Source organism: Ranitomeya variabilis, chromosome 8 (assembly GCF_051348905.1).
Source record: "Ranitomeya variabilis isolate aRanVar5 chromosome 8, aRanVar5.hap1, whole genome shotgun sequence".
Lineage (NCBI taxonomy): Eukaryota > Metazoa > Chordata > Amphibia > Anura > Dendrobatidae > Ranitomeya > Ranitomeya variabilis.
Genome location: NC_135239.1, coordinates 55,884,290 through 55,911,900, shown reverse-complemented (window position 1 = coordinate 55,911,900; position 27,611 = coordinate 55,884,290). Strand labels below are relative to the sequence as shown.

At 44.7% G+C, this 27,611-nt stretch overlaps 1 protein-coding gene across 2 annotated transcripts in view; it reads left to right on the top strand.

Moving 5' to 3' along the window:
• The window catches only part of BTBD8 (BTB domain containing 8), a 106,228-nt gene that overhangs the window by 11,393 nt on the left and 67,224 nt on the right, over positions 1 to 27,611 (top strand). For both annotated transcript variants that reach the window (XM_077278582.1, XM_077278583.1), the window contains exons 5-8: positions 12,418 to 12,535; positions 21,359 to 21,448; positions 23,627 to 23,707; positions 26,818 to 26,914. In XM_077278582.1, the coding sequence (XP_077134697.1) occupies positions 12,418 to 12,535; positions 21,359 to 21,448; positions 23,627 to 23,707; positions 26,818 to 26,914 (386 nt within the window). The remainder of the gene's footprint in view (positions 1 to 12,417; positions 12,536 to 21,358; positions 21,449 to 23,626; positions 23,708 to 26,817; positions 26,915 to 27,611) is intronic.

Sequence of the window (27,611 nt, the reverse complement as noted above, 5' to 3'; positions counted from 1 at the left end):
TCAGGAAGTTCAAAGAAATGAGATCCCCCTACTCTGCGAGAGGGAATGTCGCTGTTGGGTTCCATGACAGCCTGCATACAGTCGGTGGCTTGGGCTCAAGCTCACTCAAGGACTCTGCCGCAAGCCCACATTCTACACAATTGGGATGGTCGACCTGGCACTCTTGCCAAGAGGATCCACACTCCGGGCAGAGTGAAAGCCTCTTTAACATGGTGGATGAAGCCCAGGAACCTTCTGAAAGGAGTATGCTGGATTCAGTCTCCTCTAACCACCATCAAAACAGATGCCAGCAAGAGAGGCTGGGGAGCCATAGTGAACCATGTCCCCTATCAGGGCCAGTGGAGCCAATCGATTTCCGAGAAATCATCAAATTTCAGGGAGCTCAAGGCTGTGGAAGAGACTCTACTAGCGGCAAGGCATCAGATTTCGGGTCATCATGTACAGATATACTCGGACAACATGACCACGGTGGCCCATATCAGGCACCAGGGCAGTACAAGAACCCTCAGTCTAATAAAAATCTCCGCTCGAATCTTTTCTTGGGCCGAAAAGCACTTACTATCCCTGACGGCAATCCACCTCAAGGGAACTACAAATATTCAGGCAGACTACCTAAGCCGCCAGGAAATCCATCCTGGCGAATGGAGCCTGGATCCTCAAACATTCAGCATGCTAGTTCACAGATGGGGTCATCCAGACGTCGACCTCTTTGCCTCTCACCAGAACGCAAAGGTCGAAACCTTTTTTTCCCTGAACCCGAGAGGCAATCCCAGGGGGTTGGATGCCTTAACCCAAGATTGGCCGTTTCATCTAGCTTATGCTTTTCCGCCAATCCCCATCCTTGCCAAGGTTCTACGGAAGATACGCCTAGAAAGGACTCCAACTATCCTGATAGCTCCATTGTGGCCCAAAAGGAGTTGGTTCAACCTAATTACCCAACTACAAGTGGATGGACCAGTAATGTTGCCGATAAAACACGATCTTCTTTCTCAGGGTCCCATTCTCCACCCAGACCCTCAGAAGTGGAGCTTGGCGGCGTGGTTGCTGAAACCCAGGTTTTAAGAGCTAAAGGGCTATCAATTCCTGTCATAGCTACCCTACAAAAATCGAGAAAACCGGTGACCAACGCCATCTACAACAAGATCTGGAAAAAGTTTTCTTCATTCTGTCTGCCTAACCTTCCAGACCCCCTCAAGCCTAATATACCCATCATATTGGACTTTTTGAAAAAAGGCTTGGAAATAGGTCTCAGGCCCAGTACCCTCAAGGTCCAGGTCTCTGCACTTAGCTCGGTCTTTGATCAAGATTTAGCGAGTCATCGCTGGATTAAAAGGTTCATGACATCGGCTACTAGAATGAATCCTAGAAAACAGGTCATAGTTCCCCCATGGGATCTCAATATAGTTCTGCAGGGTCTGACAGGTCCACCCTTTGAACCACTATCATCTTGTTCTCCACAAAACCTAGCCTATAAAGCCGTGTTCTTGGTTGCCATTACTTCAGCCAGAAGGATTGGTGAATTACAGGCCTTGTCTACACGAGAACCTTATCTCCTGGTAAGAGATGATTCAATTGTGCTTTGTCTTGATCCGTCCTTTCTTCCGAAGGTTATCTCTGACTTCCACCGTTCTCAAGAGATTTTTCTACCAACCTTTTGCCACAATCCAACAAACTCGGAAGAAAGAAGATTCAACACCTTGGATGTTCGACGTATTCTTTTACAATACTTGGACCACACCAGTACATTCCGAATTGATCATAACCTGTTTGTCCATCTCTCAGGACAAAACAAAGGGAAAAAAGTAGCCAAAAGTACCATCGCTACATGGATCAAGAAGGCTATTACGGAAGCCTATCTCGCTCAAAACAAGTTACCTCCAGTAGGTATCAAAGCCCATTCAACAAGATCCACTTCGGTTTCCTGGGCAGAAAGAGCAGGCGCATCTCCGGAGCAGATTTGCAGGGCAGCAACGTGGTCTTCACTCCATACCTTCTCTAAACATTACAGACTAGATGTATTGTCCAACAAGGACTTAGCCTTCGGCCGCAAAGTACTCCAGGCCGTTGTCCCTCCCTAGTGCCAAAATTAGTTGGTATTCCTCCATATGCCGTCGTGGAAGGTGACTAGAGAAAATAGAATTATTCTTACCGTTAATTCGGTTTCTAGGAACCTTCCACGACGGCACTAATTTCCCACCCGATATATATTCCTGGATTAGTTCTGGGATTTTAAAGGTAAACCAGTGCAATGGTCTCAGTTGTAAGTCACTGGCAAGTGGGAGGTGGGAGGTCCTTTTAACCTCTGTGTTTCCTGTTCCCCATTAGGGCAAAGAGACAACCTCCATATGCCGTCGTGGAAGGTTCCTAGAAACCGAATTAACGGTAAGAATAATTCTATTTTTTCTTTTATGCTCCATTCCTAAAGCTATGGATCTATGTTGTTTGCTCCTGGCCACTGCAGGTCCCGCTCGTGGGCAGTGTCCTGATGACTTTACATTCTAAAATGTTTGCACACTTTTTTTTTTTTCTAAATATCGGTTTGTTTGTTGTTTTTTTTTAATCCCATTATGGGAATTTTCTTTACAATTGTAATTAAAAAAAAAAAAACCCTATTTCTATATAAAATTTCCAATAATATATCCACCTCTGACAGCTCCAGGGTTCTCCAGTGAGCAACGCACTGTCTACCTAATACACATGGAATTCCTTTGATGCAATAAATGGTTTCTTTCCGTTGCTTTCCCGTGTATAACGCAGTCCACATTGAACACCGCTTAGGCCCCTTTCACACATCAGTTTTTTTCTTATATCAGACGCAATCTGTCGAATTTTGAAAAAACAAATCCGGCGACTGATGCCGCCGGATCCGTTTTTTTCTCAGACTTCTATTAGCGACGGATGACTTCACGTTTCATCCATCGTTCGTTCGCCGGATCCATCGAAAATTGTTGATCCGGAGACAACGGACAAAGTAACTTTTTTTTTTTTTTGTGTACGTCGAAAAAACGGACAGCGACGGATCCATAACCGTCCGTCGTTTGCTCGACTGGAAGCCTATGGGCGCCGGATCCGTCAAATGACGGAATCCGGCTACGGATTCTTTTTTTTTTTTTTTTTAACTGAGCATGTTCCGATTTATTTAGGATCCAATTAGCCAGATCCGCTAGTCGGATCCGTCGAAAAAACTAATCTGTCGCATCAGTTTTTCACAATCTGCGAAGGATATGCGTCGAGCCAACGAATTGTGACTGATGGCAAAAAACTGATGTGTGAAAGGGGCCTTATAAAGATTTGCCGTTGAAATCCTGCTCCAGATTATGTGGACCTTAATATAGTTAGTCTGTGAACACTTTAGAATTTTTCATACTTTTACATTTAATTTGACCTAAAATTACACCCTATTTTTACACAAGTCCTTTGCTTCTAGCATCTGATGTGACACCTTGTGCAGCTATAACTGCAGCAAAACATTTCCAGTAATTGTTGATTAGTCCTGTACATCGAGATTGGAGAAATTTTAGCCAAATCTTCCGTATAAAATTGCTTCAACTCTGTTCATAGATTGTAAGCTTGTGAGTAGGGCCCTCACTCCTTTTGATATGAGTTACTAGATGGTGGCCCGATTCTAACACATCGGGTATTCTATATATAATATGTATGTAGTTTACAGCCACGTAGTATATAGTACAGCCACGTAGTATATAGCACAGAGATGTAGTATATAACACAGGCCACGTAGTATAGAGCACAGCGATGTAGTATATTGTCCACCCACATAATATATACCACAGCCACGTAGTATATAGCACAGCCCATGTAGTATATAGCACAGCCCACGTAGTATATAACACAGCCCATGCAGTATCTAACACAGCCCACGTAGTATATAGCAATGTGGGCACCATATCCCTGTTAGAAAAAAAAAATAAAATTAAAATGTGATATACTCGCCCTCCGTCAGCCCCTCAGATCCAGCCGAGGCGTTTACCGATGCTCCTCGCGACGCTCCGTCCCAAGAGTGCATTGCGGTCTCGCGAGAACGCTACGTCTTCATCTCGCGAGACCGCAATGCATGAACCGGTCACCGGAGCGTCGCGAGGAGCGGGAAAGGCCTCGGCTGGATCCGGGGGCCCACGGAAGGTGAGTATATAATGATTTTTAAATTTGTTATTATTTTTATAACATTAGATCTTTTTACTATTGATGCTGCATAGGCAGCATTAATAGTAAAAAGTTGGTCATGCAGGGTTAATAGCAGCGTTAACAGAGTGCGTTATAACGCGGTGTAACGCTGCCATTAACCCTGTGAGCGCTGACTGGAGGGGAGTATGGAGCGGGCACTGACTGCGGGGAGTAAGGAGCAGCCATTTTGCCACCGGACTGTGCCCGTCGCTGATTGGTCGCGACAAAACAGCCACGACCAATCAGTGACTTGGGATTTCCGTGACAGACAGAAGGACGGAAAGACTGAAGTGACCCTTAGACAACTATATAGTAGATGTGTTATTCTTTATTGTTTTTACAAGCCCCCCTAAAATGTAAAGGGCTGCAGAATATGTTGGCGCTATATAAATAAAAATTATGTTGGTGTGTTTTCCCCCATGAACTGCTCGCTTCAGGTTCTTCCTCAACATTTCTGTAATGTCAGGACTTTGACTTGGCCATTCCAAAACTTTTGATCTTCTCTAAGCACTCTTCTGTAAAACGGTGTTAGTTCTGTGGCACGTTGCCTTGCTGCATGAGCACGTTCTCTTGAGATTCAGCTCGTCGACTGATATCCTGACACTTTACTTTACAATTTGCTGCTATAATTGACAATTCACTGTTCCATTGCGTGCTGGCACAGATGCAGCAAAGTAGGTCCAAACCGTGATACTACCACCACCGTGTTTCACAGATATATGGGGTTTTTATGCTGTGGGGCAGCATTTTCCATTTTTCCAAACCTAATGCTTCTTATTGAAACCAATATACTCATCCATTTACAAAACATTGCCCCAGTAGCCTTCTGGCTTGTCCTGTTGATCTTTAGCAAATTGTGGATGGGCAGCAAATTTTCTTTTTGGGAGAGTAGTGGCTTTCTATTTGCAATCTTGTCATGCGTACCAATGTTGTTGTTCAGTGTCCTGATGGTGGACTCGTGAACATTGACATGTGAGGGAGTCCTTTAGTTGCATTACCTTGGGTCCCTTTGTGACCTTGTTGACTTTTCTAAGCCTTGCTCTTATCAGTGATCATTGTTGGATGACTGCTTTTGGGAAGTAGTAATAGTCTTGAATTTTCTCCATTTGTGCACAAAATCTGTCTGATTGTGGATTAGTGGAGTCCAAATTGTTTTATGGAGAGTTCTTTATTGTTTTCTGGCTTGATGGGCATCAACAACTCTTCTTCTGAAGTCTGCCGAAATCTCCTTTATTTTGTGCCACTAGACACTTACACAAACGTGTTGTGAAGATCAGACTTTGATAGATCCCGTTCTTTAAAGGGAGTTGTCCAACCCCTTTTCCAAATAAAGTAGTCCTTATAAAATAAAAATGCTGTATACTTGCCTCCTGTACCGGCCGTTGGATCTCCTGTGACAATGTTTCTTTCTCGCTTCATTGGGGGACACAGGTAACCATGGGTGTATGCTGCTGTCGCTAGGAGGCTGACACTATGCAAATAAAGAAGAAGTAACTCCTCCCCGGCAGTATACACCCTCCGACAGGCACCAGGCAACTCAGTTTTTGCTTAGTGTCTGTAGGAGGTGGACCTGGATCTAACACCAGATCCGCATTTGTTTTTTCCTTTTCAGGGTTTGTGTGTGTTAATTAATTCTTTTCCTTTGTTTGAGATGCTTCCTTTGGGGCTACAGGGTGCAGTTCTCACCCTGATTCCCCACAGTAAGCGACCGAGAGAGCAGTGTGGTATCTCCCACATCGCACCCTCTCGGATCCGCTGGGCAGGACTGCGATTCATGTCACCCTGGGGTGTTCATGTCTCGCTATTGGTGGCCAGTCCTTGCCCTGATTCCCCCCCCCCCCCCCTCCTCGGAGTGGGCTGAGAGGAAGACGGTGGTCACATCCAGTGTCCCCATCCCCCTGTTTAGGGGTTGACACAGTCGTCTGCGCTGGCTGAAACAGCGCGGGAAGGAGGACTTCATTCCAGGACCCTTTCCTCGGTACGAGGGCTCCTGACGCGTTCCTCGTCCTCAGGTAAGGGGATCTTCAATCAACAACGCGGCGGTAACCCCTCCCCCTCCTCTCCCCCTCACCCCAAGGGACCCCTATCTGCCACTTAGCAGGGAGCACAGGACGGCGGTACCTCTCCTGCGCCGCACCATCAGCGCCGATCCCCCCTGTTTTCTTCGGCCACTAGCGCGGCAGGCACCACCACAGGGGGTCGCTCTTTTCAAATTTCGTGCCGTTTTTCTTCGGGCAGGCGCCATTTCTTCTCCTTCAGTGGCTTTTCTGTTTGCCGGCTTGTCACGCCCCCAGCGTCTTGTCTGGCCCCGTGTCCCCGCAGGCACGCCTCCCCGGGATACAGCGCCGACGGGGGGGGGGCGTTTTTTTCTCGGGAAGATTTTCACTCCCTCTTCGGTGCCTGGCCACGCCCACTTCCGGCGCGGTTTTCCCGCGATTACCTCAGTGGAGCCGACTTCCTCTTCCTGCCTGGCCTCCATCGCGCGTGGTGCACCAGGATCCCCGGGGGACACAGTCTACCTCACTGCCGCTGTCGCTGGGTTCCGGTAGGCTTGCGCTGCTCTTCCCCTGGCCTGCACTCCTCCCTGCAGTATTGTCCCTGCAATTACTGCAAGTGGTTCTATCTCCACCTGTGTCCACCCCCGCAGGGGCCCCTGGCTATACCACTACGGTCATCCACTACGCCTGCGCCAGCTGTAAGAAAAAGTGGGCTTTTCTGCTCGTCCTGCGCTCTTCCCATCATGTCCGTCCCTCAGGAAGCTCCTATGTCTCGGGATGAGTGCTCCCCCGGAGTGAGCCGTTGCAATGTCTGTCAGTGTCTGACTTGACTAGTCTCCCGCTTCTATCTAATGCCACCAGTGCCACGAACGCCTCTCATGGCGATTCGCTCGCACCTGTCCAAGACCTTCACAGAGGCAGACTTGGAAAAAGATACAGAGAGAGGACCTTGTCGAGCTCCTCTTCCAGTTCACCGGGACACACCGGGATACCCCATTCTGCCCGTTCCCCCTCCTCGCAGGCGGACGTCGGGTCTGACTTAACTTCTCAGTCGGAATCTGACTCGGATTCAGATCAGACTTCCGGCACACAGGATATGGTTGATAGTCTTATTTCGGCTATTATTCAGACGCTCGAGCTCAAGGAGGAAGAGACATCCTCTCAGGACGTCTCCGTTTCATTTAAACGGATTAAACGTCCCTCTAGAGTTTTTCCCAATCACAAGGAGTTTGACAACACTACGTCTAGACACTGGGAGAATCCTGGTAAACGTTTCCCTGGAAGGAAACGGCTGGACGTCCTATACCTCTTTCACCCGGACCTTGTTAGCAAATGGTCCGAGTCGCCTAAGGTCGACCCGCCTGTGTCTAGATTATCCTCACAGACTGTTTTGTCTATTCCGGATGCGGCATCTCTTAAGGATCCCACGGACAGACAAATCGAGGCATTATCCAAATCGGCGTTTGAGGCTTCTGGAGCCTCTCTGCCCTAGTTTCACCTCTTCATGGGTAGCGAAGGCGGTGTCAGCCTGGGCCAAGACCCTGCGCAGAGGCATTTTAGCCTCAGCTCTTGCTGAGGAACTGTCTGATTTAGCGGATCAGATCTCTCTTGCGGGTAAATACCTCATGAATGCCTCCCTGGATGCGGCTGCTTGCTCGGCAAGGGCTAACAGTAACATTGTGGCCATTCGCCGGGTTCTTTGGCTTAAAGCGTAGAACGCAGATCCTGCTTCTAAAAAATCCCTCACTGGTCTGCCCTTCCAGGGCTCCAGACTCTTCGGCACACAGCTGGATCAAATGATCTCAGACGCTACCGGCGGTAAAAGTACTTCCTTACCTCAGTCCAGGCCTAGGCGCCCCTTCAACAAGAAGGGCCCCCAGTCCTTTCATCCCTTTTGGTCCTTTACCTCCTCAGGGAACCACGCCCGTCAGGACCGGTCTTCCAAGGAGAACGGAGGAAACCTTCCTTCAGGCCTCCCCCGCACTGGAGAACCAAGAGCCGCTCCTCAAATCCTTCTGGACCTCGAGGCCACAGATTTTCCCATAAATGACGGGTCGCCCCCACCTGGAAATCCTTCCAGGGTGGGAGGCCGGCTTCTTCTGTTCTCGGAGGTTTGGCTATCGGTAGTCGACGACGCCTGGGTCAGGGAGATCGTCACATCAGGCTACAAGATAGAATTTTCTTCGCCCCCCCAGGAAGATGTTTCTTTCTCTCTCGTCCTCCCGTCTCCCAGGGCTCCTGCAGGCCGTCGATTCTCTCCTCGCCTCAGGAGTTATAGTTCCGGTCCCTTCTCGCCAGCGGTTTCGGGTTTTTACTCAAACCTATTCGTGGTTCCAAAGAAGGACGGCTCTCTCCGTCCAATTTTGGATCTCAAGCAGGTAAACCGCCATCTCCGAATTCGACACTTCAAAATGGAATCTCTACGCTCGGTTATCACGTCCATGGAACCAAAAGAATTTCTGTGCTCCGTGGACATTCGGGATGCGTACCTCCACATCCCGATTTGCTTACAACATCAGAGGTTCCTCCGTTTCGCGATCCAGGAACATCATTACCAGTTCACGGCTCTCCCTTTTGGTCTGGCGTTTGATCCCAGGGTCTTTACGAAGGTCATTGCAGCGGTCATGGCCATCCTGCGCTCAAAGGGGATTCTCGTGATCCCATACCTCGACGATCTCCTGATCAAGGGTCCGTCTTGTCGGGATTGCCGCCAGAGCCTCCAGCTTACTCTGGACACACTCGTTCGCCTCGGCTGGATAATCAACTATCAGAAGTCCTTGGGTTGGGGTCCGACCCAACATTTGGAGTTCCTGGGCATGGAATTCAACACCTCTCAGGCCCAGGCTTTCCTCCCCAAGGAGTAGTTCCTTTCTCTTTGTCAGGGTATCGTAGCACTAAAGGGTCCGAGCCCTCTGCCTCTCCGCTTCGCCATGAGGGTTCTGGGGAAAATGGTCGCTTCCATGGAAGCGGTTCCCTATGCTCAGTTCCACTCTCGCCCCCTCCAGCTGGCCCTTCTGTCTGCCTGGGACAGGAACCCACTTTCCCTGGACCGCCCGCTTCTCTTCTCTCCCAAGGTAAAGCAGTCTCTCACTTGGTGGACGCTATCCACCTCCATTCTGCGCGGGAGGTCATTCCTTCCCCTCCGCTGGCAGATCATCACCACCGACGCCAGCCTCCTGGGTTGGGGAGCGGTCTTTCTCCATCTCACGGCCCAAGGCCGCTGGACTTCTCAAGAGGCGCGTCGTCCCATCAACCTCTTGGAAATCAGGGCCATCTTCCTAGCCCTTATCCGCTGGCAGTCCCTCCTCTTGGGAATGCCGGACCGCATTCAGTCCGACAACGCCACATCCATGGCTTACATAAATCGTCAGGGAGGGACTCGCAGCAGACAGGTCATGATGGAAGTGGCGAAAATTCTTTGTTGGGCAGAGAGCCACATTCCCTCTCTATCAGCCGTCCACATCCCAGGGGTGGACAATTGGGAAGCCAACTTCCTAAGTCGCCAAGGCCTCATGGCGGGCGAATGGTCTCCCCTCAATCTTCAACCAGATTTGTCAAAGGTGGGCGTTCCAGACGTCGACTTAATGGCCTCCCGGGAAAACCGCAAGGTTCCCCAGTATGTGTCCAGATCTCGGGATCCGATGGCCGTCGGATGCGACAATCTCGTGGACCCAGTTCCAGATGCCTTATCTGTTTCCACCCCTTCCCTTGATCCCAAGAGTCGTAAAAGAGATCAAGACAGAAGGGGCCCCTGTACTCTTGGTAGCTCCAGATAGGCCTCGCAGGGCCTGGTATGCGGAGCTAGTGAACATGCTATCGGACGTTCCATGGAGACTACCGGATCGTCCGGATCTTTCGCAGGGGCCCCTCTTCCACCCGAATTCTCGGTCTCTGAATTTAATGGTATGGCCGTTGAGGCCGCGGTCCTGAAGGACATGGGCTTTTCGCACAGCGTCATCCAGACTATGATAAGAGCGAGAAAACCGGCTTCTTCGCGTATCTACCACAGATGTTGGAAGGCCTTTTTCCGATGGTGCGAGGACAACAGTCTGTTTCCTATGACTTTTTCCCTACCATCTCTTCTCGGTTTTCTTCAAGTGGGTCTCGATTCGGGACTTTCCCTCGGCACCCTTGAAGGGTCAGATTTCCGCTCTGTCCATCCTTTTTCAAAGAGACCTGGCCTCCCTTTCGCAGGTGAGGACCTTTATTCAGGGGGTCGCTCATATAGCTCCCCCTTATCGTCCTCCTATTGAGCCTTGGGACCTCAACCTCGTGTTAGACGCTCTCCAGCGTGCGCCTTTTGAACCGATTCATGACATCTCTCTCTCGCTTCTTTCATGGAAGGTGGCCTTCTTGGTCGCCATCACCTCGATCAGGAGAGTCTCGGAACTGGCAGCATTGTCCTGTCATTCTCCCTTTCTAATCCTGCACCAGGACAAGGTGGTTCTTCGACCGGTTCCTTCCTTCTTACCGAAGGTAGTCTCGGCCTTTCACATCAATGAGGACATCGTCCTCCCTTCCTTGTGCCCTTCCCCGGATCATCCCTTGGAGAAATCTCTTCACAAGTTGGATGTGGTCAGGGCTATCTGGGTTTATCTTTCCAGAACTGCTTCCTTTCGCCAGGCCGATCCTCTGTTCATCGTCTCGGGCGTCGGAAGGGGCTCCCCGCCTCCAAGTCCACAATTGCTCGTTGGATCCGTTCTACGGTTCTGGAGGCATACCGTATGCAAGACAAACTGCCTCCTTTGGGGGTGAAGGCTCACTCTACCCGGGCTGTGGGAGCTTCCTGGGCAGTTCGTCACCAAGCTTCGGCCTCGCAGGTTTGCAAGGCCGCAACGTGGTCATCCATTCACACCTTTGTAAAATTCTACAAGGTGCATACTCAGGCTTCTGCGGATGCGAGCCTGGGTAGGAAGATACTGCAGGCAGCGGTTTCTCACCGGCCGACCTAATTCCTCTTTTTCTGCAGAACATCCCGCCCTAGGGACTGCTTTTGGACGTCCCATGGTTACCTGTGTCCCCCAATGAAGCGAGAAAGAGAGAGGGATTTTTGGTTCTTACCGTAAAATCTCTTTCTTGGAGCCTTCATTGGGGGACACAGCACCCTCCCTTGAAGTTGTACCGTATTGGCCAACGTGCCGTTGTTGTGGGTTGGTACATAGGTTGAGTTTAATGTTACTTGTTCCTATTACTGCTTTTGCACCAACTGAGTTGCCTGGTGCCTGTCGGAGGGTGTATACTGCCGGGGAGGAGCTACTTCTTCTTTATTTGCATAGTGTCAGCCTCCTAGTGACAGCAGCATACACCCATGGTTACCTGTGTCCCCCAATGAAGGCTCCAAGAAAGAGATTTTTACGGTAAGAACCAAAAATCCCTCTTTTTCCACTAGAGTCTGCAACCAATCAGTGGCCAGAAATGGCTAGTGTACTCTCACGTCTTTCGTTTGTCCAAGGTTCGCGTCTTTGGACAAATCTCAGACCAAATGGAAGTAGTGAGAGCTCAGCAGGCATAGTGACTGGCGATTGGCTGCAGGGCTCATGTGGAATAACAGTTGGCTGCGCTATTAGCCTGCTGAGCTCTCACTACTTTAAAGGCGCAAACCTTGGACAACCTGAAGAAGTTAGAGTACAGTAGCCATTTGTGGCTGCTGATTGTTATTCCACATTAGCCCTGTAGCCAATGTTATGGGAGACCTGGCACCGGTCTCGCTGGTGCACATAGATACGGAAAGCAAGTATACTGTTTTTTTTTTTTTTTTTTTATAAGAGGAACTGTTTTTTATATAAATAGAAAAAAAAAGTGAGCAACTTTTATCATCCTGCAGAATGTAAGGGCAGGGTCCTCTAACCTCTGTATCAGTCTGTCATTGTTAGTTTGTTTACTGTAAGTGATATCTGTCATTTTTATGTAACCCCTTCTCATGTACATCACCATGGAATCAATGCTATATTTATAATTATTGTTATGGTTTATTTATTATTATTATGAAGAAAATTGCCCAAATTGATGCAGAAATATGGAAAGGGTTCTCAAATTTTCAAGCACCATTGTGGTAAGGTGCAGGTCCTATGTGAACTCCTGCCTGCTCTGTCCTGTTATGTTGTTGGGCCTTCAGGATGCTTTTCTATCAGCTAAAAATATTAGACTAAGTGATTCATTCATCGATTACACCATTAATGCAGTCATCTGTAACATATTTGTGTTTTAATACAGATCTATATATTTTTTCTAACTATAGACCTTACTGCAAGTGAAGCATCATCTGACCTTGGTAAAGATTTGCTGTCACTTTTCAAACAATCCTTTTCTTCTGACGTAGCTATCCAAGTGGAAGAAACTGCTTTTCATGCACACAGGTACTGGAGCTTCCCAATGTCATTGCTTTTGTTTTTTATGTTCTTTTTTTAATCTTTTACTTTATTCTAATAATCGCAGTTTACGTGGAGAAGACAGAATGCAAATTTGGTCATAGCATATTAAATTAAACCAGACAAAAAAGGATCAAGGCAATCTTCGCTTAACCCTGTAATTGCTGCGAGCTTTTGCAATAAAGAAGCCTAAATTATAACGTGAATAACCATATATTCTACACCTGCACACGCATATTTTAAAGGGAATCTGTCAATCATTCTTTGCCATGTAATCTGAGAGCAGCATGATGTATAGTAGGTGCAGAGACCCTGATTCCAGCTGTCATTTACTAAGTTGTTGCAGTTTCAATAAAAAAAAAAATCCGGGTATTATGACTAGAGGACTTTGTCGTGTGGTGTGCCATGTAGTCTTTCTGCTCTGTGTGACCACCTATTCCACCATTGATTGACAGCTTTCTGAATATGCACAGTGCACCCAGAAAAATCACCAATCAGTGTTGTGGGTGGGGTTATACAGAGTTCAGCATTAGAGAACTGCTAGATCTGCAGCAGATAAAACATTACTTACCGGTATATCAAAACTGCAGTGAGCAGCCCAGTAAGTCATACATCGCTGGAATTAGGGTCTCTGCCCCAGGTCATTGGTCTTGGCAGTTCCATGTCCTCTAATCTTAGCAGCACAGGTCCTTTTTTACAGTCGTTAAATGAATATTGTTTATCGCAGTTTGTCTGTGTAAACAGGCTATTAAATGACCGCTGATCAGTAAATATTTAATGGTCAGCAGTTGTTTAGTGCTGCCAGTCAGAACCAGTCATGGTAAAAATGGTATCTGATCTCCAGGCTGGATGTTATAGAGCAGAAGAAGCTGATCGGATTTATTACTCCATTAATAGAAAATACTGTACAAAGGAAGAAATGACAATAACGGGTTGTAATCTTTCTAATGCCACTTTCTTTGTTACTGTTCATGTTCTACTACTGGTATATGTTGAAGTAGATTAAAATGTCAGTACATATACAGTGGCTTATGTTGGTCATTAACCATAATGTGTACTGCATGGAATATAGGGGATTTTGTTTTCTATAGATCATCTTACAGAATGGTGCAGACAGATATTCCTTTACCGTAGACCGAATTAAAGGCATGTCGATACATTCAACCCCAATGCAGGCCATGACTTCACTTGTTATACTCTCTGGTATAGTGTCATGTAAAAGTTTGGGCCCTCTGATGAAAATTACTGTTCTTGATGAACAGTTAAGCAAGTTGAAGATCAAATAATCTCTAAAAGGCCTAAAGTTAAAGATAATACATTTCCTTTGTATTTTAGGCAAAAAATATATATATATTTTCATATTTTACATTTAAATATACAAAATGGTCCCATGCTAAAGTTTGGCCACCCTTGGAAATTGACCAACCAAAACTTCAATGAGAGCTGCTCGTAGGATTGCTATAGAGGCAGATCGGAACCTCCGCTTGATTGCAAAAGACCTTCAGAAAGATTTAGCAGATACTGGAGTTGTGGTACATGTGTTCTACTGTTCAGAGACACCTGCACAAATATGGCCTTCATGGAAGAGTCATCAGAAGAAAACCTCTCCTGCAACGTCACCATAAAATTCAGAGTCAGAAGTATGCAAAAGAACATCTAAACAAGCCTGATTCATTTTGGAAACAAGTCCTGTGGACCGATGAGCTTAAAATATACTGTATCTCTTTGGCCACAATCCTCAAAGGTTTGTGTGGAGAGAAAAAAAGGACACAGCGTATCGGGAAAAGAACATCTCGCCAACCATTAAGCATGGGGGTGGGTCAGTCGTGCTTTGGGGTAAACAAGAAGCTTTGACTTCGTAATAAAAATTTCTCGATGCAAATATAATCTCTAATCCTTCCAGAATAACCTTTAAACGACTTGTAGATGTTAGGGCTCACTTAAAAAACTTAGCTTTGAAACGTGTAGACAAACGTCTTTATACTCAACAAAGATATTATGAAAAAAAAACAAAAAAACAAGCCCCACACGCTACTAGCTAAACAACTTGAGGATCATACAGAACAGACTACCCCTCATGTCTTGGGTAATAAAAATAATCAAATTACACATAACCCTAAAGAAATTGCGGACATTTTTCATGACCATTTCTCACAACTTTGCTTTTTTCCTTCTACTCTCCCATCTAACCCCAAGAAGTAACCTTATTGGTTGATTTTTGGACTCTTGTCAATTGCTTCCTCTTTCCTCAGAAGCAATGACTTCAGTAAATGACTTGATTACCGAAGAGGAAATTAAAGATGTAATCCATAACCACTCAAATGGGAAGACCCCGGGACCTGATGGTCTTTCCTACATATACTATAATACCTTCGAAGATGAACTTATCCCTTCAGTAATTCCCCTTTTTCAATTCTTTTCTAAAGGGAACACCGATCCCTGATCACGGATTCTATTCCAAGCAAGGATAGACTAGGCTGCATAAACTATAGACCGATTGCCCTTTTCAAATCAGATGTTAAAATATTTACAAAAATGTTTGCAATACGTCATAATCAATGATTATCTTTTTATATGATCCACAAAGATCAAGTGGGATTTGTCCCTTTAAGACAAGGTGGCGACAATACCAGAAGGGCAGTCGAGTTTAGATGCCGAGAAGGCGTTTGATTGCCTTAGTTGGCCCTTTAGGCCATGTGCACACGTTCAGTATTTTTCACGTTTTTTTCGCGTTTTTTCGCTATAAAAACGCGAAAAAAAACGCTAACATATGCCTCCCATTATTTTCAGTGTATTCCGCATTTTTTGTGCAAATGTAGCCTTTTTTCACCGAAAAAATCGCATCGCGGAAAAAAAAGCAACATGTTCATTAAAATGCGGAATTGCAGGGGATTCCGCACACCTAGGAGTGCATTGATCTGCTTACTTCCCGCACGGGGCTGTGCACACCATGCGGGAAGTAAGCAGATTATGTGCGGTTGGTACCCAGGGTGGAGGAGAGGAGACTCTCCTCCACGGACTGGGCACCATATAATTGGTCAAAAAAAAAGAATTAAAATAAAAAATAGTCATATACTCACCTTCGATGTCTTCCCGCCTCTCCACTGCATGCTGCCGCTTCGGTTTCTATAGCTGGTCTGCGGTGAAGGACCTGCGATGATGTCATGGTCTTGTGATTGGTCGAGACCGGTCATGTGACCGCTCACGTGACCTCGACGTCATGGAAGGTCCTGAACCACACCGGCATCTATAGGAACGGACGCCTGCAGGTGAGTATAACCATTTTTTTTTTATTTTTAAACATTCTATCTTTTACTATAGATGCTGCATAGGCAGCATCTATAGTAAAAAGATGGTCACACTTGTCAAACGCTATGTTTGACAAGTGTGACCAACCTGTCAGTCAGTTTTCCAAGCGATGCTACAGATCGCTTGGAAAACTTTAGCATTCTGCAAGCTAATTACGCTTGCAGAATGCTAAAAAAAACGCAAAAAAAAAATATGCGGATTTCATGCAGAAAATTTCCGGTTTTCTTCAGGAAATTTCTGCAAGAAATCCGGACCTGTGCACATACTTTTAAAGCCCTTGGGACATATGGCACCCTTTTTTTAAAAAAAAAAAGCTGTTCAGGGATTATACTCTTGTCCCTCAGCTATGATATACAGTAGCTTCCTCGTAGCTCCCCTAAACCAATTAACATTAAAAACTGCACCAAACAGGGGTGCCCGCTTTCTCCCCTACTTTTCGTCCGTTACATTGAGCCTTTGGCTGTTGCTATCAGAGCATCACCAGGTATTAAGGGAATTTGGGTTAAAGACAAAGACAAATTATCCCTTTTTGCCGATTTAATATCCTCCTAACACTCACGAAACCTCATGCAGCGCACCCAACCTCCATTCACTGCTTTTAAAATTCAGCCAATTATCAGGGTATAAAACAACTTGAACTAAGACTGAAGCCCTCCCAATTAACATAAATGACTCCCATCTAGATCATTTTCAGAGTAACTTTAAATACCACTGTCGCTCCACCTCACTCAAATACCTAGGAATTAATCTAACAACTTCGTACTCCAGTCTATTTGAGAGCCATTTCCCTCCACTATATAAAGAAATGCGATCCTTATTGACGAAATGGAAATCACTCCCTCTCTCACTATTTCGACGCATCTCAGCAATAAAAATTACTATTCTCCCAAAACATTTATATCTTTTTGAGACTTTACTCATATCAGTTCCCCTCAGAGATTTACATACTTTTCAAGTCACTTTAAATTTCATATGGGCAGGAAGACGTCATAGAATTCCAAAGTCTGTAATGTTGGCCGATTTAAAAAGATGGGAGACCTAGTGGCTCCTAACTCTGTTCATTATTATTGGGCACCTCCCATTGTGGTCTTCTAAACCTGCCGATATGAAATGGTTGGAGATTGAAACATTCTGGTTAGCCCCAGCTCACCCCAATTCCCTGATCTGGAATGGGGCTTACAATCCTCCAATAAGATCTTTTGGGTCCAATGATGCACACCCGAAGTATATGGCTGGTCTGCTCTAAAAAATTAATCTAGCATCACCGAACTCCGCTCTTACTTCCTTCCTTTTCCATCTGAATTTCCCTGAAAGTCTAAACAACTCAATGACAGAGGTATGGACTCAGTCTAGTTTGTTTAACTTCGGCGACATAATAATTTTACATTCCTATAATGAACTGAAAACCAAGTTGTCTTTCATTATTTCAATACATTTAAGATCAGGCACTTTTCCTCATCATTAATGACAATGCTGTAGAGAAAGCTAACCTTATTTGGTCTCCTTGGGATTTATTTTGGGCCAATGCCTTCATCTTGCAGGAACTGCTGAAACTCCAGCCACATGTCTGGCATTGTCCTGCATTAGGAGGAACCCAGGGCCAACCGCACCAGCATATGGTCTCACAAGGGGTTTGAGGATCTCTTCTCGGTACCTAATGGCAGTCAGGCTACCTCTTGCGAGCACATGGAGGGCTGTGCGGCCCTCCAAAGAAATGCCACCCCACACCATTACTGACCCACTGCCAAACCGGTCATGCTGAAGGATGTTGCAGGCAGCATATTGCTCTCCACGTCATCTCCAGACTCGCATGTGCTCAGTGTGAACCTGCTTTCATCTGTGAAGAGCACAGGGCGCCAATGGCGAATTTGCCAATCCTGGTGTTCTGTGGCTAATCGTTTGTGCAGATACATGCAAATTGGTGGCCTGCTGGAGGTCATTTTGCAGGGCTCTGGCAGTGCTCCTCCTGTTCCTCCTTGCACAAAGGCTGAGGTAGCAGTCCTGCTGCTGGGTTGTTGCCCTCCTATGGCCACCTCCATGTCTCCTGGTGTACTGGCCTGTCTCTTGGTAGCGCCTCCAGCCTCTGGACACTATGCTGACAGACACAGCAAACCTTCTTGCCACAGCTCGCATTGATGTGTCATCCTGGATGAGCTGCACTACCTGAGCCACTTGTGTGGGTTGTAGAGTCCGTCTCATGCTACCACGAGTGTGAAAGCACAACCAACATTCAAAAGTGACCAAAACATCAGCCAGAAAGTATTGGTACTGAGATGTGGTCTGTGGTCCCCACCTGCAGAACCGCTCCTTTATTGAGGGTGTCTTGATAATTGCCAATAATTTACATCTGTTGTCTATTCCATTTGCACAACAGCATGTGAAATTGATTGTCAATCAGTGTTGCTTCCTAAGTGGACAGTTTGATTTCACAGAAGTTTGATTTACTTGGAGTTATATTCTGATGTTTAAGTGTTCCCTTTATTTTTTTTGAGCTATATATATTCTAATATAATTTTTTTGCCTAAAATACAAATGAAATGTGTCATCTCTAACTGTAGGCATTTTAGAGATCATTTCATCTTCAACTTGCTTACCTGTTCACAATAACAGTAATTTTGACCAGGGGGGCTCAAACTTTTACATGCCAATGATTCTGTGATCTATTTCTTTATTGAATAAATATATATTTTTTTTTTTTATTGTGCAGTGAGCAAAGACCATTTAGTTTAACACCTTATATAACCTTTTTTGTTTAGGTCTTTGAGTACAGGGGTAGATAACATACCGTATACACTCGAGTATAAGCTGAGATTTTGAGCCCATTTTTTGGGGCTGAAAGTCCCCCTCTCGGCTTATACTCGAGTCATACCCAGGGGACGGGAGGGGGAGCGGGGGCTGTCTAATTATACTCACCTACTCCTGGCGCGGTCCCTGCAGGTCCCTGTTTCCCCGACGCCCCAGCTTCTTCCTGTACTGAGCGGTCACATGGTACCGCTCATTACAGTCAAGAATATGCGGCTCCACCTCCCATAGGGGTGGACCCACTTATTCATGACTGTAATGAGCTTTAACGGTGACCGCTCAATACAGGAAGAAGCTGTGGCATCGGGGAACCAACCACCTGCAGGGACCGCTTCAGGAGCAGGTGAGTATAATGGGGAGGGGAGCGCTGCGCGATAGTCACCTGTCCCCGTTCCGGGCACTGCTCCGTCTTCAGCGTCTTCTGCAGTGACGCTCAGGTCAGAGGGCGCGCACTAACCACGTCACCGCGCCTGATCGTCTGTGCAGAAGACGCTGAAGATGGAGCGGCGCCGGAACGAAGTCAGGTGAATATTGTTAAGTGCCGGGGGCCTGAGTGACGGAGAGGTGAGTATGTGATTTTTATTTTTTTTATCTCAGCAACAGCAAATGGGGCAAGTGTCTGTATGGAGCATCTTATGGGGCCATAATTAACATTTGTGCAGCATTGTATGGGGCAAATGTCTGTACGGAGTATCTTATGGGGCCATAACATTTGTGCAGCATTATATGGGTCATGTGTATATGGGGCCATAATCAACGTTTGTGCAGCACTATATGGGGCAAGTGTCTGTATGGAGCATATTATGGGGCCATAATTAACGTTTGTGCAGCATTGTATGGGACAAATGTCTGTATGGAGCATCTTATGGGGCCATAACGTTTGTGCAGCACTATATGGGGCAAATATCTTTATGGAGCATCTTATGGGGCCATTATTAACATTTATGCAGGATTATATGGGGAGTATTTTGTATGGAGCATCTTATGGGGCCATCATAAACTTTATGGAGTATTATATGGGGCTCCTGATTCAATATGAATATTCAAAAACACTTAACCTACTGATGTCTCAATTAATTTTACTTTTATTGGTATCTATTTTTACTTGTGACATTTACCGGTAGCTGCTGCATTTCCCACCCTAGGCTTATACTCGAGTCATTAAGTTTTCCCAGTTTTTTGTGGGAAAATTAGGGGGGTCGGCTTATACTCAAGTATATTCGGTATTTACATTTTTAAAAAATTACTTTTACTTAACGAGTGATATTTTTATATAAAAAAGTGATTTAGTGCACCTGTTGTGTTGCATCTTTTTTCTATACACCCATTATCTCTATTCAACTTTGATGTGTGTGTGGTTTTTTTTTTTAATACACTGTCAAATGGATACTTGATCTTACATTATTGTGTAAAAGTAAACTACAGAGTTGTCTACTAGGGCATACCCTCGCTGATCCAAGCACCCCTTCTACCCATTGACACGTTTAGCCATGAGCTCCTGTTTCTTTTATAGTTGAGAAGTGCTATATGATCTTTTACCCACACTTTGTTTGATGTGCACAGCAGACTTTTGTGATCCTTTTATGCATTTCCATTATTTCTCATACATGAGGTTATATGGTTATTATTTATTGACAAAAAAATCCAACATTGTGCAATACAACTGCTTTTTTATGCATTATGTGCAGGGACATAGCTTCTGATTATCACTGGTTTTGATTGGACCAGGACTTTTGTCATTATGCATTGGATTCTGTCATTAAAAATTGGAATAGTTAGTTATGTCCCAAATATCTGTGTTTATGGGCGTTAGAAGCTTGGTGTCGGTTTCATTTTGTTTTCCACTGACCATTGTGTTTGGGTTTTGGATGGTGTTTTATCATTCTCAGTCAGTGCAATGTTTTCCATTCATAAGAGAACTCCTATGATTTCTGTGTAATCTGGTGCTATCCTGAGCCTGTTATGGCTCTATCCCTGTACTTTGTGTTTGGGGAACAGATAAAAATGGTAATTAGGACAGTCCCTTTGGGTCTTTACACACATAGCACCGTATCACAGATCTGAAGCTGGGAAGCATATTTGTAAGTAAATGAAACGTTTTTCTTTCTACTGAAATTCTTACATGCATTTGTTTTTGTTGTAGTTTTTTTTTTATTTTATTTTTGCCTTTGATCATGTTAATTTTCACCTTTTGGGTATACATTTATCTCGCACAGTAATGGACGGCTTACCTCTGGCTGGCACTTTTTGAGTTTTTCAGTTCACTGGTCAGCTTTGTTGTGTAGACTTGGACAAAGCCAGCAGAGAACAGTAAATTTAATGACCGCTAATATATTGCAATAGACCTTAAACAAAAAAAATTGACTGAGAGGTCTACTTGTGCAACTTCCATTACTCCTAGGTCTCTGAGAGGGGTGCTCCCTGGCAATTGTAGCACTCGGGAGAGTGAATGGAGTAGAGGTGCGAGTGCTTGACCTTCATTCAATCTGTCCAGACCAGGCTCTTCAGAGCCTCCTCGTGGGGATCGGTTGAGGACCGCCAGTGATCAGGAAGTTATCCGCTATCCAAAGATAGATCACTTCACATCTTGGTGCAAACACTTTAATAAAAGTAATCTTAAAGACATAAGCCTTTACGTTAGAGAGTTTATTATGGGTTTATAAGCCAACATTGTTGGAGTTTATTCTGTTCTCTCTACAGGGCTGTGCTGTGTGCCAGATCTACTTACTTTGCTGCTATGTTGAGTGGATGTTGGGCTGAGACCTCTCGAGACCTAATCAAGATTGAAGGGTAATTACATCCCATATTAAACTCTCTTGTTCATTTAGTCGGGAAGTGCCATCACGTCTCCAATATGTACTATCTGCAGCTGCAGAAATGTTTGGGAGTTCTATCAAAGGCTTGGTTTACATCTGTGTAACAGACCCTTCAGTGCAGAATACATTGTCTAAGGCTATGTGCACACGTTGTCTTTTTGTGCAGAAAAATCTACTGCAAATACTCTAGGGATGGCAAGTTTAAATGCGGCTTAAAATACTTTTGTCTTTTATGCCTTTCACACCAAACCCTCCCTCCCATTTATTTGAATGGGTGAAAAATGTGACAAATTTGCTAAATGAATTGACATGCTGCCGATTTAAAAGAACAAACAAACAAAAAAACCTTCTGATCACATCCCCCAAAGAAAAAAAAAAATAAGCAGCATATGCATAAGGCTTCAGAAGTTTCACTTGCTGTTTTGGTACTTTAAAGTGAAGTGGTTTTTTTTTGTGTTTTTGTTGTTGTTTTTTTTTTTACCCTTGCGACAAAAATGCAACATGTGAACAAGCCCTAATGCTACATTCCCACGATGAACTTTTCTTGTGTTTTTGATGTTGCTGAATGTTTTTTGCCATTTCTACACCTATTATTTAAATTAGATCACTGGCGTGTTTTTTTTTTTTTTGTTTTGTTTTTTTCTTTCCTTCTATGTTTTCTTGTGTGTTTTTTGACCCTTGTTGGTGTTATGCTGTAAATAAAACTGCTTTGTTTCTGGTACGTTCCTTTTTTTTTTTTTTTTTTTTTTTTTTGCTTTGATTAAGGGTATGTGCACATGTAGATGGAACCTCTGCGGATTTTTCCGCACCTGTTTTTAGAAATCCGCAGGTAAAAAGCACCGCGTTTTACCTGCGGTTTTTGTGCGGATTCCACCTGCGGTTTTACACCTGCGGATTCCTATTATGGAGCAGGTGTAAACCTCTGCGGAATCCGCACAAAGAATTGACATGCTGCGGAATAAACAACACTACGTTTCCGCTTGTTTTATTTCCGCAGCATGTGCACTGTGGATTTTGTTTTCCATAGTACTGTAAACGCATGGAAAACTGCTGCGAATCCGCAGCGGCCAATCCGCTGCGGATCCGCAGCAAAATCCGCAGCGTGTTCACATACCCTAAAACTTTGAACTTTGACGTTTAGCTGCAGAGGACATGCAGATTTGATGTGTTTCTGCCATAGAAACACACTAAAAACACATGTGCTTTTCTACATGCAAAATTTCCAAAATCAGTGCAATTCTTTGGGAAAATTCTGCTCAGAATACTCACCGTAGCCGCAAGAGAGATTTGACATGTTGTGGATTTGGAAAAAAGCACAGTAAGCATGAGATTTCTATAAATCCCATGCACTTTGTTAGAATTGTAGGACGCTGCGTTTTTGACACAGCAAAAATACACCTCGTCAAAATCCACCAAAAGCTTATATTATTATATTACGGAAACGTAGCCCAAGAGTTCTCTTTTTGGTTTTAAATACTAAATCTCTTGTTTGCGGTTATACATTTTCCTTTGCTATTTGCCTCTAAAGTTTGAAAGCTTTCTTGGTAAATTGATGATTTGTCCAGTTTCTCACATCTGTTTCGCAGTCAGTACTTGGACCACAATGCATGGACCAGCCTCAGGGCCTCCTGACGCAAACTCTACGGCCTCATGGGCATATATCAGGCTGTTGTTTGGTTCAGGAGCCCCATGATCGGTCCGTACTCTGACGGTGAAACTGGCCTTACTCAAGTGTTTGGTCACTTTGTATTGGCACTATTTTTTTTTTTAAGATACTGAGGACATGAGGGATCATCTTGTGACCAGAACAGGTTATTTACCAATGGAAGTAATCAGTGAAGGTTTTTCAATAATTACAGGATGCGTAGACCCTAAAAATCTGAGGTGGTGTTTTTTTTTTTTGTTTTTTTTTTAACAATTGGAATATCCCTTTACAAATATTCTTTGGCAGAGTAACTGCTGCACCAACTAGTTCTGCCACCACTAAACAGGAGCCGTTGCTCCCAGTGTGTTTAAAAAAAACAACAACAAACAATTGCAGTTCTTAATTTTCCTCTTAAACGATACTCCAGGCAAAGATATTATGTTCAGACATAAGTATTAACACCATTGTAGTATGATAAATGCCTTTATTGATGTTTTATCTTCCCAGTGTTAAACCAGCAGACATGACCGTCATCTTGCACTTCATATATGGAGGAATTATGGACCTTCCAAAAAACACTGATGCTGGGTAACATTTTTTTTTATTTTCAGTGTATGAAAGCCCTTTATTTGGACTGTAATGAGCATGAATTATAGAGCACATTGACCATAAAACATTATGGTGAGATCCCTGTAACCATTAAATGATGCAGGAAGAGCTGAATCTGCATCTTATTTCAGCAGGCTTATCAGCAAGGAATTGGTTTGCGGAGATAATATTATATATTCCCCCTTTCTCATTTATCACGTATGGGCTTAGCTGTAGCTGGGGCGAGATAAGGAGAAGGCTCTTGTAAAGGCCCCGTCTCACATAGCGATTTACCAACGATCACGACCAGCGATATGACCTGGCCGTGATCGTTGGTAAGTCGCTGTGTGGTCGCTGGGGAGCTGTCACACAGACCGCTCTCTCCAGCGACCAACGATCAGGGGAACGACTTCGACATCGTTGAAACTGTCTTCAACGATGCTGAAGTCCCCCTGCAGCACCCGGGTAACCAGGGTAAACATCGGGTTACTAAGCGCAGGGCCGCGCTTAGTAACCCGATGTTTACCCTGGTTACCAAAAAAAACAAACAGTACATACTCGCCTTTCGGTGTCCCTTGCCGTCTGCTTCCTGCTCTGACTGAGCCGCCGTACAGTGAGAGCAGATCACAGCAGTGACGTCACCGCTGCGCTCTCACTGTACGGCGGCTCAGTCAGAGCAGGAAGCAGACGGCAAGGGACACCGAAAGGCGAGTATGTACTGTTTGTTTTTTTTGGTAACCAGGGTAAACATCGGGTTACTAAGCGCGGCCCTGCGCTTAGTAACCCGATGTTTACCTTGGTTACCAGTGAAGACATCGCTGGATCGGTGTCACACACACCGATTCAGCGCTGTCAGCGGGACCTCAACGACCAAAAAAAGGTCCAGGCCATTCCGACACGACCAGCGATCTCGCAGCAGGGGCCTGATCGCTGGTACGTGTCACACATAGCGAGATCGCTACTGAGGTCGCTGTTGCGTCACAAAACTAGTGACTCAGCAGCGATCTCGCTAGCGATCTCGCTATGTGAGACGGGGCCTTAAGAGTTGCATTGCTTTTCAGCAGGCTGCCTTCTTTACCTATATGTGATGCGAAACTAGAGATTAGTGCACGTCCTCATAGATGATCTGGTCTGTGCAGTTCTGAGCCCGTATTGAGGTCGATGGATGGATTATGTGATTTTTCCATATTACTATCTATTTAAAAAATTTCTGTAATCTTGTGACTTTATTTTATTTCACGAAGACATCTGAGCATAAGTTTCCATTTACATGTCTGTTTTTCACATGCACATAATGCTCTAGGAGCGAAATCAAGCGTGTGCTTTATTTTTTTTTGCAAACAAATTGTCCACAAAATACAAAAAAGCGATGAGACCCGTGTCGTATGAGTGCTGTCTTTTACAGACTAATGGGTAGGTGACACTTTTTTTTTGTTTGGGGCGTGGGGAAGCGTGAATATTCATTTTGCTTTAGCAGCAGGGACAGGATGCTGTCTCCAGCTGCTGCTACTGGCACAGGGTGGGCCCCCTTGACTCAGGGGCCCCATAGACACTGGGGGGGCCAGCAGTATGCCAGCAGGTGTCAGTGCCTGGGCCCACCGGAGAATCCTCCAATTCTCCGGTGGGCCAGTCCGAGCCCAGTGACAGGTAACATCTGTGTACAGTAGATCACACAGGGTCCACCAGACACCATAGGTGATATCACAACTGACCTCCTCCTAGGTCCACTAGCAACTCAAACATCTTAGAGAGAAAAATAAATAGAAAAAAGTCTAGTAAACTTCCATAAAGGTCAATGAGAGAGAGCCGGAGGCACCAAGCGCAATAGGGTCTTATCTGGTGGAGAAATTGGTCTATGTGAGAGGTAGCGGAATTTCTCACCTTTTGGGATTGTTTAACCCACAACTGAGGAACCCGAGGTATAACAGCTGCTGCAGTACTCTCAGGATGGGAAATCCTACTGTGTAGAACAAATGATGGAGGATAGGAGTAGTAGTCTGCTGTGCTGGAGTCAAGAAATCTGGAGGATATGATGCGGGAATAGATCATGTGGTTTATTCTCAACGCTTTTCAAAGTTTAACCAACTTCAGGAGAACCACAATGTGGTTCCACTAATTACAGAAGTCAGTGAGGTAGTGGAGAAGAGTGGGTTAATCTGCGCTGCTGGTTCTGTGTTCACAATAAAGGTCTGAAATGCAGTTTCATAACGAAATGCGGTTTTATTCTCAACATGTTTCGAAGTTTGGCAGACTTCTTCATCAGGAGAACGGTTGTAAACTACCCACTCTTCTCCGGTAACTGATTATTATGTTGGATCCTCCATCCTGTTGGGGGTCACAGCAGCTGGTACGACTACCTCCCAAAGTATTAATTTTTGTTGTGGGTTACACAACCTCACACGGTGAACAGATACCGCGTCCTTTATCTTCACTGATTTATCGGATAAGACCCTATTGCTCTTGTATGGTCCAGCTCGTTTCTCTATAAAGGTCAAGGAGTCGGAGTCATTCTCTTGTTTCCTATGTTCATTTGGCTGCTGCACAGGATCTAGGATCAGGCCTAGTGACCAGTGTGAACCTTCCAATATTTCTGTGCTTTTTTTTTTAATGCATAATATACTAAAATACACGTTTGCCATAAATTTCTAATTTAAACAATCGATCATTTTTCTGATCAGAAATTCCCTTTGGCCCTCTCTACAGGCTCTGCAGGATTAGATAAACTTTCTAGTTATTCTAGTTATTACTGGACTGAAATCTCCAAATGAGATAACTGTGACAAAAATACTCCTTTTATGTCCTGTGATCATTAGGTTTTTGATATCTATGTTCATTAGGTTTGGTTGATCACCTTTCGCACCGCCTTATACTTGTGCCACTGTCCATTTTAAAACCAAACTTGAAATTGACTATCCTACATTATTTGCATATGGCACATTAAACCAGTTGCTTTTTTATTATTATTTTAGGTTTTATATAATATCTGATCAAATATTTAAACACAACTATATGAAAAGGGCTATTGAAAAAGTTGACTTCATTTATCAGTGTAGGTTTATTTCTTGCCACATGGTGATGACGATCCTCATTCATTTCTGCTTTTCTTGTAGTCAGATACTCTCGGTTGCTGACATGTACGGGTTGGAGGGGCTTCGTGAAGTCGCTATTTACACTCTGAAAAGAGATTACTGTAAATTTTTCCTTAAGGTACTGAATCTACAATCTATTTTGACTTGTGATTTTATCTCTGTCCAATAATCGTACAAGAATAATTTTACCAACATTTTCCAATAACAGTCATAGATAAAGTATATAAAACTCACTTGAGAACCTTTTAGGACTGGTGGCTCAAGGTGAAACGTTAACTTAAAATCTGCCGCTCTAACTTATATTTTTGTAACCATAAACACTTAGTTAGTGTTGTTGTTAATTTTGGGTATTTTACATGAGAAAGATAAAATGTAGTACACATTGGTTGCGCAGTAACTAGGACATATTCCAATAGGTGAATGATGGTATTTATTATGCTTACATAACATTCTGCAGCGCTTTACAGACATCATCGCTGTCCCCATTGGGGCTCACAATCTAAATTCCCTATCAGTATGTCTTTGGGTATCATTCTGTTTAAACTCTGACCACGAAATCCGTGTGTAAAGTGGCACTTCTTTTTAATACATTCGGTAACTAGTCTCTAAATATAATATATATTTTTTTTGTGAGCCAACTCCAGTAGGATCACCCTTTATATTCTTTTTCTCCTATACATATTAGAAAGAGTTGAGGAAAAAGATTTGTGCTGCACTGGATCAGTCCTCCATGGCGGCGGGTTAGGACACTCCTCCATGGCAGCCGGCATTTTCGGCCTGGAATACTAGGTGCCACTTGTGCTCACTGGGCCCCA